The 17,830-nt window shown below is 41.5% G+C and overlaps 1 protein-coding gene across 3 annotated transcripts in view; it reads right to left on the bottom strand.

The window, feature by feature from the left end:
• Positions 1 to 17,830, bottom strand: part of LOC106612554 (1-acyl-sn-glycerol-3-phosphate acyltransferase epsilon) — a 51,175-nt gene that overhangs the window by 17,813 nt on the left and 15,532 nt on the right. For all 3 annotated transcript variants that reach the window (XM_014213810.2, XM_014213805.2, XM_045723202.1), the window contains 4 exons: positions 14,765 to 14,834; positions 14,517 to 14,632; positions 14,311 to 14,400; positions 12,164 to 12,254 (listed from right to left, as the gene is read on the bottom strand). In XM_014213810.2, coding sequence (XP_014069285.1) covers positions 12,164 to 12,254; positions 14,311 to 14,400; positions 14,517 to 14,632; positions 14,765 to 14,834 — 367 coding nt within the window. The remainder of the gene's footprint in view (positions 1 to 12,163; positions 12,255 to 14,310; positions 14,401 to 14,516; positions 14,633 to 14,764; positions 14,835 to 17,830) is intronic.

Consider the following 17,830-nt stretch of genomic DNA (forward strand, 5'->3'; position numbering starts at 1 on the left):
TGGGATGGTGTTCTTCGGCTTGCAAGCCTCCCCCTTTTCCCTCCAAACATAACGATGGTCATTATGGGGCCAAACAGTTCTATTTTTGTTTCATCAGACCAGAGGACATTTCTCCAAAAAGTACGATCTTTGTCTCCATGTGCAATTGCAAACCGTAGTCTGGCTTTTTTTTATGGCGGTTTTGGAGCAGTGGCTTCTTCCTTGCTGAGCAGCCTTTCAGGTTATGTCGATTTAGGACTCGTTTTACTGTGGATATAGATACTTTTGTACCCGTTTTCCCCAGCATCTTCACTTTTCGCATCAAAGTACGTTCATCTCTAGGAGACAGAACATGTCTCCTTCCTGAGCGGTATGACGGCTGCATGGTGTTTATACTTGCGTGCTATTGTTTGTACAGATGAACCTGGTACCTTCAGGCGTTTGGAAATTGCTCCCAAGGATGAACCAGACTTGTGGAGGTCTACAATTGTTTTTCTGAGGTCTTGGCTGATTTCTTTTGATATTCCCATGATGTCAAGTAAAGAGGCACTGAGTTTGAAGGTAGGCCTTGAAATACATCCACAGATACACCTCCAATTGACTCAAATAATGTCAATTAGCCTATTAGAAGCTTCTAAAGCCATAACATTTTCTGGAATTTTCCAAGCTGTTGAAAAGGTACAGTCAACTTAATGTAAACTTCTGACCCAATGGAATTGTGATACAGTGAATCATAAGTGAAATATTACTTGTGTCATGCACAAAGTAGATGTCCAAACCAACTTGCCAAAAGTATAGTTTGTTAACAAGAAATTTGCAGTGGTTGAAAAACAAGTTAATGACTCCAACCTAAGTGTATGTAAAGTTCTGACTTCAACTGTATATAGTGTCAACATTCAACATACAGTTACAAGATATCATGCCATACCCTGGGTTGTTCTGAACATAATTAGCCTGTTTATTGTGAAGAAAATTTACTGCGGCACACACACTTGCATGCACTTGACTCCATTCTTCTCACACAAAAATTACAGAATCGGTTTCTCTGAATTGCCTACGATCGTATTTCATAACTTAGCTTAAATCATGCCCAAGTGACCCAGATTGCGATTTTATAATGGCCGTTTTTTTAGATTGTGTAAAATAAACAGGATTTGTGTGATGGGGGGGTGCAGGGTTGTGTTCCAAACAAAACTACAAGTGTGCTTGTTCTAGTTCCTCAATGGCACTGCTGGGAGACCTAAAAAAGTACCTTATAGTTGAAGACTTATTTGAGTCAAAAGTGCATTGAAATTGCTTAGGAACTGTGCACACTTTGGAGAGGTGCATGGCCACTTGGAGACACCAGTCCTCTCACTCAAACCCTTGTAGTTTGTTTATTTAACTAGACAAGTCAGTTAACCTGTTGGGTCTAGGGGGCAGCATTTGCACGTCTGGATAAAAAAAAATGTACCCGATTTAATCTGGTTACTAATCCTACCCAGTAACTAGAATATGCATATACTTATTATATATGGATAGAAAACACTCTAAAGTTTCCAAAACTGTTTGAATGGTGTCTGTGAGTATAACAGAACTCATTTGGCAGGCAAAACCCTGAGACATTTTCTGACAGGAAGTGGATACCTGATGTGTTGTATTGACTTTAAACCTATCCCATTGAAAAACACAGGGGTTTAGGAATATTTTGGCACTTCCTATTGCTTCCACTAGATGTCACCAGCCTTTACAAAGTGTTTTGAGTCTTCTGGAGGGAGATCTGACCGAACAAGAGCCATGGAACGGTGATGTCCCATTAGACACCTGGCGCGCTACTTCATGTTGGGTACCCTCGTTCCAATACGTTATAAAAGAGTATGCATTCGTCCACCTTGAATATTATTCATGTTCTGGTTAAAAAGGCCCTAATGATTTATGCTATACAACGTTTGACATGTTTGAACGAACGGAAATATATTTTTTCCCCTCGTTCATGACGAGAAGTCCGGCTGGCTTACATCATGTGCTAACGAGACGGAGATTTTTGGACATAAATGATGAGCTTTTTTGAACAAAACTACATTCGTTATGGACCTGTGATACCTGGAAGTGACATCTGATGAAGAGAATCAAAGGTAATGGATTATTTACATAGTATTTTCGATTTTAGATCTCCCCAACATGACGTCTAGTCTGTATCGCAACGCGTATTTTTCTGGGCGCAGTGCTCAGATTATTGCAAAGTGTGATTTCCCAGTAAGGTTATTTTTAAATCTGGCAAGTTGATTGCGTTCAAGAGATGTAAATCTATAATTCTTTAAATGACAATATAATATTTTACCAATGTTTTCTAATTTTAATTATTTAATTTCTGACGCTGACTTGACTGCCGGTTATTGGAGGGAAACGATTTCCTCAACATCAATGCCATAGTAAAACGCTGTTTTTGTATATAAATATGAACTTGATAGAACTAAAAATGCATGCATTGTCTAACATAATGTCCTAGGAGTGTCATCTGATGGAGATTGTAAAAGGTTAGTGCATCATTTTAGCTGGTTTTATGGTTTTGGTGACCCTGTCTTTGACTTGACAAAACATTACACACAACTCTTGTAAATGTACTGTCCTAACATACTCTAAATTTATGCTTTCGCCGTAAAACCTTTTTGAAATCGTAAAACGTGGTTAGATTAAGGAGATGTTTATCTTTCAAATGGTGTAACATAGTTGTATTTTTGAAAAATTTGAATTTTGACATTTATTTGGATTCAAATTTGCCGCTCTTGAAATGCACCTGCTGTTGATGGAGTGCACCACGGGTGGCACGCTAGCGTCCCACCTAGCCCCAAGAGGTTAAGAACAAATTCTTATTTACAATGACGGCCTACCAAAAGGCCTCCTGCGGGGACGGGGGCTTGGGATAAAAAAAAAAAACATACAATATAAATATAGGACAAAACACATCACGAGAGACAACAACACAGAGACTTAAGACAGCATGGTAGCAACACAAAACATGGTATAAAACATTACTGGGCAGAGTCAAAAGCACAAAGGTTCATTAGGAAGAGACAATACAACACACAAAGCAGCCACAACTGTCACAAAGTGTCCATGATTGAGTCTTTGATATAAAACTGTCCAGTTTGAGTGTATGTTGCAGCTCGTTCCAGTTGCTTGCTGCAGCGAACTGAAAAGAGGAGCGATCCAGGGATGTTGGTATGTTGCACCTACCCCACATTTTCCAGGAATATTCCTCTCATGTATCCAGAGTATTTTCTGATTTTGCTAACGAAAATGAAAAGTACAGTAAATATAATAATTTACCACCACAGTAAATGTAATAATTGTACCATTATCTCCAAACTGTTCCCTTTCAATTGCTGCCATGGTTATGCAAATGATTTTTGGATCTTTCAATAAATGCTAACAGCAATACAGTGCTCCATTTAAATAATCAGGTCACATATCTGAATGGTAGACAGTGGACAAATTGCAGGATCAATGGACAAACGAGCCCATACTTCACTGAGAGGTGACTAATGTAGTCTTTCAAAAATGTCACCCGGTTGTTGTAATCACTAAAATCAGATAGAACGTCAGCTGCACTTGAGACCAGCAATTATCTAAAACCATATATGTAATGGCGCCGAAGGATGGCTGCCGTTTCATGGGCTCTTCACCAACCGTGCTATTTTGTTTGTTTTTTCGCATTTTTGTAACTTATTTTGTACATAATGTTGCTGCCACCGTCTCTTATGACCGAAAAGAGCTTCTGGAAATCAGAACAGTGATTACGCTCCTTGAACTGGACGAAGAATCGCTCTTTAACAAGACGGACGAGAGGGATTTACGCCAGACACCCGAACAGGCCCTCATCTCTGTCATTCGCAGGAGAAAGAGATGGAAAAGATATCGCAGAAAGAGATCAGGGTGCCTTGTGAGGATCTGCCGACGAGTGGCTAATCTGCCCTTGCCATCCGTACTACTGGCCAATGCACAATCGCTGGAAAATGAACTGGACAAGCTAAATGCACGTTTATCCTACCAACAGCACATTAAAAACTGTAAAACGAATGAACAACGACATGATTAACATACAGCTGGTGGGTTACACACTGCATCGTCAGGATAGAACAGCAGCCTCTGGTAACACAAGGGGTGGCGGCCTATGCATATTTGTAAACAACCGCTGGTGCCACGATATCTAAGGAAGTCTCAAGGTTTTGTTCACCTGAGGTAGAGTATCTCATGATAAGCTGTAGACCACTCTACCTGGAGAGTTTTCATCTGTATTTTTCGTAGCCGTCTACATACCACCACAGACTGATGCTGGCACTAAGACGGCACTCAATGAGCTGTATACCACCATAAGCAAACCGGAAAAAGCTCAAAGAGGCGGCTCTCCTAGTGGCCGAGGACTTTAATGCAGGGAAACAAATCTGTTAAACCCAATTTCCATCAGCATGTTAAATGTGGAACCAGAGGAGAGAGAAAAATACATTTTAAACTCTAGCGACCCCCTCTACTCCACACACAGACGCTTACCAAGCTCTTCCTCGCCCTCCATTTGGCAAATTTGACCTTAATTCTACCCTCCCGATTCCTGCTTACAAGCAAAAACTAAAGCAGGAAGCACCAGTGACTAGATCAATACAATTATTTTTTTTTTTTTTTAAAAGAGGTCAGATGAAGCAGATGCTAAGCTACAGGACTGTTTTGCTAGCAGACTGGAATATGTTCCGAGATTCCTCCGATGGCATTGAGGAGTACACCATATCAGTCATCGGCTTCATCAATAAGAGCATTGATGATGTTGTCCCCACAGACACTGTACATACATACCCCAACCAGAAGCCATGGATTACAGGCAACATCCGCACTGAGATAAAGGCTTTCGAGGAGCGGGACTCTAACCCGGAAGCTTATAAGAAATCCCGCTATGCCCGCCGACGAACCATCAAACAGGCAAAGCGTCAATACAGGACTAAGATCGAATCATACTACACTGGCTCTGATGCTCGTCAGATGTGGCAGGGCTTGCAAACTATTACAGACTACAAAGGTAAGCACAGCAGAGAGCTGCCCATTGACATGAACCAACCAAACGAGCTAAATTACTTCTATGCTCGCTTCGAGGCAAGTAACACTGAGACATACATGAGCGCACCAGCTGTTCCAGATGACTATGTAATCACGCTCTCCACAGTCGATGTGAATAAGACCTTTAAACAGGTCAACATTCACAAGGACGTAGGGCCAGACAGATTACCAGGACGTATACTCCGAGCATGCGCTGACCAACTGGCAAGTGACTTCATTGACATTTTCAACCTCTCCCTGTCCGAGTCTGTAATACCAACATGTTTTAAGCAGACCAATATAGTCCCTGTGCCCAAGAACACTAAGGTAACCTGCCTAAATAATTACCGACCCGTAGCACTCACGTCTGTAGCCATGAAGTGCTTTGAAAGGCTGACATCAACACCATTATTCCAGAAACCAAAGACCCACTAATTTGTATACCGCCCCATCAGATCCACTCCACACTGCCCTTTCACACCTGGACAAAAGGAGCACCCATGTGAGAATGCTATTCATTGACAGTAGCTCAGCGTTCAACACCATAGTGCCCTCAAAGCTAAGCTAAGGACCCTGGGACTAAACACCTCCCTCTGCAACTGGGTCCTGGACTTCCTGACGGGACGCCCCCAGGTGGTAAGGGTAGGGAACAACATCCTCCATGCTGACGCTTAACACGGGAGCCGCTCAGGGGTGCGTGCTCAGTCCCATCCTGTACTCCCGGTTCACTCATGACTGCACGGCCAGGCACGACTCCATCACCATCATTAAGTTTGCCGATGACAAGTGGTAGGCCTGATCACCAACAATGACGTGACAGCATATAAGGAGGTGGTCAGAGACCTGGCCGTGTCATGCCAGGACAACAACCTCTCTCTCAACGTGATCAAGACTAAGAAGCTGATTGTGGATTACAGGAAAAGGAGGACCGAGCACACCCCCATTCTCATCGACAGGGCTGTAGTGGAGCAGGATCAGCGCTTCAAGTTCCGTGGTGACCACATCAACAAACGAACACGGTCCAAGCACACCAAGACAGTCGTTAACCTGTTGGGTCTAGGGGGCAGCATTTGCACGTCTGGATAAAAAAAATGTACCCGATTTAATCTGGTTACTAATCCTACCCAGTAACTACAATATGCATATACTTATTATATATGGATAGAAAACACTCTAAAGTTTCCAAAACTGTTTGAATGGTGTCTGTGAGTATAACAGAACTCATTTGGCAGGCAAAACCCTGAGACATTTTCTGACAGGAAGTGGATACCTGATGTGTTGTATTGACTTTAAACCTATCCCATTGAAAAACACAGGGGTTTAGGAATATTTTGGCACTTCCTATTGCTTCCACTAGATGTCACCAGCCTTTACAAAGTGTTTTGAGTCTTCTGGAGGGAGATCTGACCGAACAAGAGCCATGGAACGGTGATGTCCCATTAGACACCTGGCGCGCTACTTCATGTTGGGTACCCTCGTTCCAATACGTTATAAAAGAGTATGCATTCGTCCACCTTGAATATTATTCATGTTCTGGTTAAAAAAGGCCCTAATGATTTATGCTATACAACGTTTGACATGTTTGAACGAACGGAAATATATTTTTTCCCTCGTTCATGACGAAGTCCGGCTGGCTTACATCATGTGCTAACGAGACGGAGATTTTTGGACATAAATGATGAGCTTTTTTGAACAAAACTACATTCGTTATGGACCTGTGATACCTGGAAGTGACATCTGATGAAGAGAATCAAAGGTAATGGATTATTTACATAGTATTTTCGATTTTAGATCTCCCCAACATGACGTCTAGTCTGTATCGCAACGCGTATTTTTCTGGGCACAGTGCTCAGATTATTGCAAAGTGTGATTTCCCAGTAAGGTTATTTTTAAATCTGGCAAGTTGATTGCGTTCAAAAGATGTAAATCTATAATTCTTTAAATGACAATATAATATTTTACCAATGTTTTCTAATTTTAATTATTTAATTTGTGACGCTGACTTGACTGCCGGTTATTGGAGGGAAACGATTTCCTCAACATCAATGCCATAGTAAAACGCTGTTTTTGGATATAAATATCAACTTGATAGAACTAAAAATGCATGCATTGTCTAACATAATGTCCTAGGAGTGTCATCTGATGGAGATTGTAAAAGGTTAGTGTATCATTTTAGCTGGTTTTATGGTTTTGGTGACCCTGTCTTTGACTTGACAAAACATTACACACAACTCTTGTAAATGTACTGTCCTAACATACTCTAAATTTATGCTTTCGCCGTAAAACCTTTTTGAAATCGTAAAACGTGGTTAGATTAAGGAGATGTTTATCTTTCAAATGGTGTAACATAGTTGTATTTTTGAAAAATTTGAATTTTGACATTTATTTGGATTCAAATTTGCCGCTCTTGAAATGCACCTGCTGTTGATGGAGTGCACCACGGGTGGCACGCTAGCGTCCCACCTAGCCCCAAGAGGTTAACCTGTTTGGGATAGGGGGCAGTATTTTCACGGCCGGATAAAAAAAACGTACCCGATTTAATCTGGTTACTACTCCTGCCCAGAAACTAGAATATGCATATGATTTGGATAGAAAACACTCTAAAGTTTCTAAAAAACTGTTTGAATGGTGTCTGAGTATAACAGAACTCATATGGCAGGCCAAAACCTGAGAAGATTCTATACAGGAAGTGCCCTGTCTGACAATTTGTTCTCCTTCTTGGGCATCTCTATCAAAAATACAGCATCTCTCCTGTAACGTGACATTTTCTAAGGCTTCCATTGGCTCTAGGAAGGCGCCAGAAAGTGGAATGAGAGCTCTCCAGTCTCTGGGCGAAAAACAGCAGGAGTTTGTGAGTGGTCCTGCTGAGAACAATGACACTGAGGCGCGAGTGCACGAGACGACTCCATGTTTTTCTTTCAGTGTGTGAATGAATACAACGTCGCCGGTAGGAATATTAGCATAAAAAAAATAGCATAAAAATGTATTTTAAACAGCGTTTGACATGCTTCAAAGTACGGTAAAGGAATATTTAGCATTTTTTTTGTCACGAAATGCACCCGCGCGTCACCCTTCGGATACTGACATGAACAAACCGGAGTTATTATTTGGATATCACTATGGATTATTTGGAACCAAAACAACATTTGTTGTTGAAGTAGAAGTCCTGGGAGTGCATTCTGACGAAGAACAGCAAAAGTAATTACATTTTTCTTATAGTAAATCTGAGTTTGGTGAGGGCCAAACTTGGTGGGTGTCAAATTAGCTAGCCATGATGGCCGGGCTATGTACTCAGAATATTGCAAAATGTGCTTTCACCGAAAAGCTATTTTCAAATCTGACACCGCGATTGCATAAAGGAGTTCTGTATCTATAATTCTTAAAATAATTATGTTTTTTGTCAACGTTTATCGTGAGTAATTTAGTAAATTCACCGGAAGTTTGCGGTGGGTATGCTAGTTCTGAACATCACATGCTAATGTAAAAGGCTGGTTTTTGATATAAATATGAACTTGATTGAACAAAACATGCATGTATTGTATAACATAATGTCCTAGGAGTGTCATCTGATGAAGATCAAAGGTTAGTGCTGCATTTAGCTGTGGTTTTGGTTTTTGTGACATATACGCTTGCTTTGAAAATGGCTGTGTGATTATTTTTGGGAGGGTACTCTCCTGACATAATCTAATGTTTTGCTTTCGCTGTAAAGCCTTTTGGAAATCGGTAGCGGAACGTCTGTCCCTAACAGGTTTTAAGAGGGCACGACAAAACCTATTTCCCCTAAGGAGACTTAAAAGATTTGGCATGGGACCTCAGATCCTCAAAAGGTTCTACACCAGAGAGCATCCTGACTGGTTGCATCACTGCCCTGTATGACAACTGCTCGGCCTCCGACCGCAAGGCACTTCAGAGGGTAGTGCGTATGGCTCAGTACATCACTGGGGCCAAGCTTCCTGCCATTCAGGACCTCTATACCAGGCAGTGTCGGAAGGCCCCCAAAATATTGTCCAAGACTCCAGCCACGCTAGTCATAGACTGTTCTCTCTGCTACCGCACGGCAAGCGGTACCAGAGCACCAAGTCTAGGTCAAAGAAGCTTCTAAACAGCTTCTACCCCCAAACCATAAGACTACTGAACATCTAATCAAATTGTTACAAAGACTATTTGCATTGTCGTCCACCTGCGGATATTGCTGCAGTCAGCATGCCAATTGCATGCTCCCTCAACTTGAGATATCTGTGGCATTGTGTTATGTGACAAAACTGCAGATTTTAGAGTGGCCTTTTATTGTTCCCAGCACAAGGTGCATCTGCGTAATGATCATGCTGTTTAATCAGCTTCTTGAAATGCCACACCTGTCAGATGGATGGATTATCTTTTCAAAGCAGATATGTTCATTAACAGGGATGTAAACAAATTTGTGCACAACATTTGAGAGAAATAAGCGTTTTGTGCAAACAATTTCTGGGATCTTTTATTTCAACTCATTAAACATGGGAGCAACATTTTACATGTTACGTTAATATTTTTGTTCAGTGTAGTTAAATCTGTTGCTATGCAAACATAAGACTACAGTTTATCGAGTGCCACACTGGGTAAATATTGCATTCCATTTCATGGTGATATGGCTATGATGGCCAAAGCAGTTAATTGAGAAATCAGCAATTGCAAATGTTATAACTTCAGAAGCGGCTCACACAAGGGATTATGATCTAAAAGACCCAAAGCAGCAGTTTCTCAATATCAAACAATTTCTGGGTAACAAACTAAGTACCTAATTGTTTTCAATTAAAATGGTAAAAAATAAACAAAAATAGCTTCTTAGCAAAGAGAAATTTCTCAAGCAAGAATTTTGCCAGGACATTCTGGGAGTGGTCCGAGAGGGGAGAGGAAAACTAGCTGTTATTGGCAGAGGTTTGGAACTCTCGTTCTTATTGGTCTACTAACTAATTAACTGCCTGGTAAGGTCACCAGGCAGGCCAAAACCACATTCCACCAAAACAGACTGAAATCCCAGGCAGTCTTTTCAAACAGCTCATACACTTTAAGGGCATTATCATTTTCATAATATTATTCCAACCACAGAAATATAAAAACACAGGAATATCACTTGACTGCACAGGGCGTTTGATCTTTAGCATTAGCTTAATTTTATTAATACTCTACTAAGTATAGAAAAATAAGTACATTATAGTAAACAAGAAGTATGTGGACACCCCTTCAAATTAGTGGATTTGGCTATTTTAGCCACACCCGTTGCTGACGTGTGTAAAATAGAGCACACAGCCATGCAATCTCCATAGTCAAACATTGGCAGTAGAATGGCCTTACTGAAGAGCTCAGTGACTTTCAACATGGCACTGTTATAAGATGCCAAAAAGTCAGTTCGTCAAATTTCTGCCCTGCTAGAGCTGCCCCGGTCAACTGTATGTGCTGTTATTGTGATGTGGAAACGTCTAGGAGCAACGTTTCAACCGAGAAGTGTTAGGCCACAAAAGCTCACATAATGGGACCGCCGAGTGCTTCAGCGCATAAAAATCGTCTGTCCTCAGTTGCAATACTCACTACGGAGTTCCAAACTGCCCCTGGAAGCAACGTTAGCACAATAACTGCTCATCGGGAGCTTCGTGAAATGGGTTTCCATGGCCGAGCAGCCACACACAAGGCTAAGATGAGCATGCGCAATGCCAAGTGTCGGCTGAAGCAGTGGAAACGCGTTCTCTGGAGTGATGAATCTCGCTTCACCATTTGGCAGTCCAACTGACAAATCTGGGTTTGCCGGATGCCAGGAGAACACCTGCCCCAATGCATAGCGCCATCTGTAAAGTTTGGTGGAGGAATAATGGTCTGGGGCTGTTTTTCATGGTTCGGGCTAAGCCCCTTAGTTCCAGTGAAGGAAAATCTTAAAGCTACAGCATACAATGACATTCTAGACGATTCTGTGCTTCCAACTTTGTGACAACAGATTGGGGAAAGCCCTTTCCTGTTTCAGCATGACAATGCCCCCGTACACAAAGTGAGGTGCGTACAGAAATGGTTTGTCGAGATCGGTGTGGAAGAACTTGACTGGCCTGCACAGAGCCCTGACCTCAAACCCATAGAACATTTTCGGAATAAATTGGAACACCGACTGCGAGCCAGACATCCAAGCTCACTAATGCTTGTGGCTGAATGGAAGCAAGGCCCCGCAGCAATGTTCCAACATCTACTGGAAAGCCTTTCCAGAAGTGGGGAGGCTTTTATAGCAGTTTAAGTGGGACCAACTCCATATTAATGCCCATGACTTTAGAATGAGATGTTAAACGAGCAGGTGTCCACATACATTTGGCCATGTAGTGTGGTAGTCGGCTACCAAACCAAAATATCCTACTTTATGAAACAAAAGGTCATAAAACAAGAAACCATTTCAAACCTTTCAACTTGCTCTTGAGAATTAGGTCTACCAACATAAATCACTTACAGGTCAGCAGTAACATACTTTTGTAATCACAAATTAATCTTTTGCCCAATTTATAAGCTACAGCCTCTGGAATATTTAATTAAAAGGAGCTCACTGGTCCAAGCTGCCAAACTCTTAGCACTGTACCAGCAATCCACTGACAAGGATAAAAAAAATAGGCAAAATGAAAAGCCGCCTGTTCTAAGGTTCCACTAATGCGGTCAACAAACATTTGGGTTGTGAGATTTTGACAAAAGATTGCAAAAAGTTAGTTGGGAGGGTAGATTGTATCCGCTGTTACAGTAAATGTATCTTGCTTTTAAATTGCAAGTTGTATTTGTTCAAAACCTTGTTACCAAATACCTTATGACCCAAAAACCATTATACCGTTTTTAAAAAAAGTTAGGGATTGAGTCCTCCTCTGTATTCTGCCACTGAACATGGCCACTGGGAAGTTGCTGAGGTTAAAGGTTTAAAAAGAAAGCAGTGCTACAACAATCACTTTCAATGTGGGATAAGGAATCCATTAAGCATGGGAGGGGAAGAAGGTGAAGTACCCGTTCCAATGCATTACCCCTACATGACCTCTATTCGTTAATCCTTCCCAAAGCTTTGCTATTAGTCATGAAAGAATACACTAGCTCGGAATTTATAAATCAATGTGAAAGTATGAAAGAGCACCTTCTTTAGTGGCAAAAGCCTGACTGTCGCTGATCATCTTCTTGAGTTCAGGGTTGTATCGGGTTCCTTCTGGGAAGATGACAAGATACATCTGCACAGAAATCAAAACAAACGGGGGTTTAGTTACAGCAAGTGAAGACTTGCAGGGGAGATCAGCACATCATTACTCGTAAGGTAAGTAGTCTAAGACTGTTTCTACACTCTACATATAGCGCATTCGGAAAGTATTCAGAGCCCTTGACTTTTTCCACTTTGTTACGTTACAGCCTTATATTAAAATTGATTAATCTACACACAACACCCCATAATGACAAAGCAAAATATCACAAGTGTTCAGACCCTTTACTCAGCACTTTGTTGAAGGACCTTTGGCAGGGATTACAGCCTCGAGTCTTCTTGGGTATCACGCTACTAGCTTGGCACACCTGCAGATCCTCAAGCGCTGTCAGGTCGGATGGGTCTCTCCAGAGATGTTCGATCGGTTTCAAGTCCGGGCTCTGGCCACTCAAGCACATTCAGAAACTTGTCCCGAAGCCACTCCTGCGTTGTCTTGACCGTGTGCTTAAGGTCGTTGTCCTGTTAGAAGGTTAACCTTCGCCCCAGTTTGAGGTCCTGAGCACTCTGGAGCAGGTTTTCACCAAGGATCTCTCTGTACTTTGCGCTCTTCATCTTTCCCTCGATCCAGACTAGTCTCCCAGTCCCTGCCACTGAAAAACATCCCCACAGCATGATGCTGCCACATCATGCTTCACCGTAGGGATGGTGCCAGGATTCCTCCAGACGTGACGCTTGGCATTCAGGCCAAGTTAAATCTTGACTGTAGCAGACGAGAGAATCTTGATTTTATCATTTAGGTGCCTTTTAGCAAACTCCAAACGGGCTGTCATGTGCCTTTTACTGAGTGGCTTGTCTGGCCACTACCATAAAAGGCCTGACTGGGTGAGTGCTGCAGAGATGGGATAACCTTCCAGAAGGACAACCATCTCCACAGAGGCAATCTAGAGCCCTTTCAGAGTGGCCATCGGGTTCTTGGTCACCTCCCTGACCAAGGCCCTTCTCCTCCGATTGCTCAGTTTGGGCGGGCGGACAGCTCTAGGAAGAGTCTGGATGGTTCCAAACTTCTTCTATTTAAGAATGATGCAGGCCAGTGTTCTTGGGGACCTTCAATGCTGCAGAAATGTTTTGCAACGCTTCCCCAGATATGTGCCTCGACACAATCCTGTCTCGGAGCTGTACAGACAATTCCTTCGACCTCATGGCTTGGTTTTTGCTCAGACATGCACGGTCAACTATGGGACCTTACATAGACAGATGTGTGCATTTCCAAATCATGTCAAATCAATTTAATTTACCAAAGGTGGACTCCAGTCAAGTTCTAGAAACATCTCAACGATAATCAACGAAAACAGGATGCACCTGAGATCAATTTTGAGTCTCAATTCAAAGGGTCAGAATACTTATGCAAATAAGCTGTTTTTCATTTAACAAATTTGCTAAGATTCCTAAAAACCTGTTTTCGCTTTGCCATTATGGGGTATTGCGTGTAGCTTGATGAGGAAAAGGCTGTAACATAACAAAATGTGGAAAAAGGTCTTAATACTTTCCGAATGCACTGTACCCATGCACATATGAAAACCTGGGTGTCATGAAGACAAGACTAGTCAGAAAATCATGATAAAATGCTAGCACAGAAGCCCAGGGACAAAGGGTAGCCCAGAAGCTCAAACAACAAGCTGTGGATCTTCGTGTCCTGGGAAAAAGTTATTTGGCAACAGCTGTTCTTCCTGATATGGACTAGGCACAGGGAAACATTTAGAACGGACATGCCAGTGACCAAAACGGCCATTATAAATATTTCAGTTGGTTTCATGTATTTTGTATATTTTAGAATAGCAATGCTCTTCAAAGAATGACAAATTGGGATAAAGTAAGAGCACTTTTATGGTATTTCACTGGCAGCCTCACAGCCCATCAATAAAATCCATTGAATGAAGTGACAGTATTAAATATTAGTTTTGTTGGCAGTGATGTAAAAAGTTATTGGCTTCGATGCAAGAAATAACATGCTTATCACCAAAAATGCTTTTGGGAGTAAATAACATTCATAAATCAGACAGTTTCTGTCAGTGTGCTCCTTAAATACTTACTGGTGTTCCCAACACTGTCTGTGAAGAGAGCTTCTTTTTCATTGCCTTCTCGTCAAACTTTGCGCTTCGCTTCACGTAGACACCTCCATGCTAAATGAACATTTGATAAGAAAACTGATACCAAATAGGCTTAAATAGCTCTTACCAATAAGCACAATATATATTATAGCATCTAACAGTCCAAAACTTTTAGATAAATATATTACCTGAGAGAAATACCATCCGTATAATGGGAGCCATTTCAGCCCATCTTTTAGGACGTATCTCACATGGCCAAGTGCTTTCTGCCTAATGGCTAACATGTCAGCAATGATCCAGTCCGCTGTATGACAAGACAAGAGAAAGCAAGGGTTTTAGTCCAACTGCATCATGTGCCAAACTTTAACAAATTATTCTCGCTCAGAATGAACAGAAATTAATTAGTTAAGCATTTTGTTGAAAAGGAACAGCTCACCTGTGCATTGATGGTTGGAAAGGTAGACTACATTCTCTTTTTTCTTTGGCACGTCTCCATAAATAACAATCTAAAGAAGAATGAATACTGTTACTTGGCCTAAAAGACATAAGGACATAATGACAAACAGAAACAAAATGGAAGAAATTTGGGTGGCAACCAAACTGAAATTTATGCGAATGTTTGTAATTAGACATTAATTGGATTTTCCACAAAATCCTGGGTTTGTGCTGAGGACGCCACTGGCAAGCCAATTGTGTCTTAAGTGTTTTGTTCATAAAAACGGGTCTCATCGTCTTAGCCTTTTAGAAGCTGTTAATGAACCAACTTTGCCACTTGTTAAAACACCACAACTCAGAAGTGTTGGTGTGCTTCATAAAACAAAGAGTGTTTCTCAATATGCATACTAATGTTATCCACACTCATGCTCCGAGTTAGTTCTCCAATGACGTTCTTGTGACGACGAGAGGGTTGAGAACGCATAAACATTTGAATTTGTGAAGCTAGCTATATGTGAATCGTATTAATATAGCTAGCCAGCTAGTTTGACAGTTTGATTTGGAGTCATTCTCTGACCGTTGCATGCTCCAATTTTCTTGCTTGGAGCACGGTATAATGCATATTGAGAAACACCCAAAATGTTTGAAAATAGTAGGGAATTCCAGGTCTTCAACGTGTCTACTGGTATTCCCACTGTGGGCCTATGTGAAATATCATTTTGAAAGCCATATGCAAGAACACCCATAATAAATGAAGTCGTCACCAGACTAGGCCTAAATAGCAAACAAAGATGAACCACAAAAGAATGGCTGTGAAGTTAAGTCATACATAAATCAGATAACATTGGCAATAGGCTAGATTTGTTCCTAACAACCTAAGGATTCATTTCATAACCCCCATGTAGCAATAGCTCAAACACAGACCAAATCAAAGCTTACTTTGTTAGTTGTTTGGTGAAAACGTTGTGTAAAATAGGCCTGGGCGGTATACCGTATTTTACTATACTGGTATTGATGCACGGACCGGTTTGGGTTTTTACTTTACCCTCTATAACAGTATTTGAATGTTTGTTAAATGTGATACGCCATGTCTAATGGTCAACGCAGTACATGCAACAAAGTTGTTTCCACTTTAATCTTAATATAAATCCACAAGCGTTCTATAATTACAATATTAGTTTGTGTTTCTTACATCAGCAAACAGCTAGTTTGTATTGTCTTAGCAAGTTCAGCTACATCGTGTTAGCCACTAATGCTAATCGCTAGTCAGCTGGCTAAAAGTCAGAGAAAATGTAGCTAGCTAATACAGCCTGATCCAGTGCTGGTGGAGGCCTAAATCAGCATGTTTGTGCAACAGTATCTTCTAAATCAAAGAGAAATAGTTATGGTTTGCCTATGTTGGCTACATGAATAAAGATTTAATGTAGCCAAAGATTATAGGGCCCCTAGGAAACACTGAACATCACTTTGGTTCCTACCCTGTCACAATAACTCATCCATTGCATTTTTCATTCGTTGTCATGTCAAACACTGTATTCAAAGTGCCCACTATTATTAGTATTCTAACTATGGAATTAGAATAAACATTCTATTTCCATGATTCCAACAGTTCACCCAAGTGTTTTGATCTAAATCGCAACATTTGGTTAAAAATAAGGCCTAGTTTTTTGCCCATATTGTGGCAGTGTGGAAATGAGCGCAGGAAATGCAGAAATTGATGGAAATGCAGGAAATTATTTTAGGTTGAAGTTGAATTGAACAGTATTAAACAAACAATCAGAATGGAGAAAGACCCATTGAAATAATTTTGAATATATGTGTGGCCTAGGGTCACACACTACTCAAAGCAAATGTAGAACTTTTATTAATCAAAAACATAAAATACCATTGAATTGGAAAAATACCACATGATATTTTGGCCATATTGCCCAGCCCTAGTGTAAAATAAACATTTTGACTCAGGGCTGGTGGTCAATAGCGGTAGGTCACAGAGAGACAAATAAGACATCATCATGATCTGTGGAGTCCTGGATTTAGGTGTGAATCAACGTATTCCATGTTTATGCTTCGCAACCCTAACCGGAACGTAGGTAGCAGCAATACTGAAATTAGGTCATCGGCTCGGCCTGCTCTTAACTACCATATATGGGCATATGAATGTAAGTCACACCAACGGCTTTAAGGCACAGATCAATAGCCAAGATACTCAGCTTTCCGCAGACATCCTACTTTTGCAGAAAGGGGCTACTGTTCTCATACCAGACGGAATTGAATAAATACAAATCTAATATGGGGACTTCACATTTAAGAGGCGTGGTGCCACATAAAATAACCAAAACAATAAAAAAAGCATACCACAGGTAAAACTGGATGCCTAATGCAATGTCCCAGACTGATAAAGCACTAAATGTTTACAGACCACATTCACACGTTTTTAACTAGCCATTATTTTGCTCCATAGAGGACTCGCTCATTAACTCATCCTTGGCCGCTGGCTACGTCCCTTTCGTCTTCAAGAGAGCGAGAGTTGCACCCCTTCTCAAAAAACCTACACTCGATCCCTCCGATGTCAACAACTACAGACCAGTATCCCTTCTTTCTTTTCTCTCCAAAACTCTTGAACGTGCCGTCCTTGGCCAGCTCTCTTGCTATCTCTCAGAATGACCTTCTTGATCCAAATCAGTCAGGTTTCAAGACAGGTCATTCAACTGAGACTGCTCTTCTCTGTGTCACAGAGGCTCTCCGCACTGCTAAAGCTAACTCTCTCTCCTCTGCTCTCATCCGTCTAGACCTATCTGCTGCCTTTGATACTGTGAACCATCAGATCCTTCTCTCCACCCTCTCCGAGTTGGGCATCTCCGGCGCGGCTCACTCTTGGATTGCGTCCTACCTGACAGGTCGCTCCTACCAGGTGGCGTGGCGAGAACCCGTCTCCGCACCACATGCTCTCACCACTGGTGTCCCCCAGGGATCAGTTCTAGGCCCCCTCCTATTCTCGCTATACACCAAGTCACTTGGCTCTGTCATATCCTCACATGGTCTCTCCTATCATTGCTACGCAGACGAC

Source organism: Salmo salar, chromosome ssa01, assembly GCF_905237065.1.
Source record: "Salmo salar chromosome ssa01, Ssal_v3.1, whole genome shotgun sequence".
In the NCBI taxonomy this organism is placed as follows: Eukaryota; Metazoa; Chordata; class Actinopteri; order Salmoniformes; family Salmonidae; genus Salmo; species Salmo salar.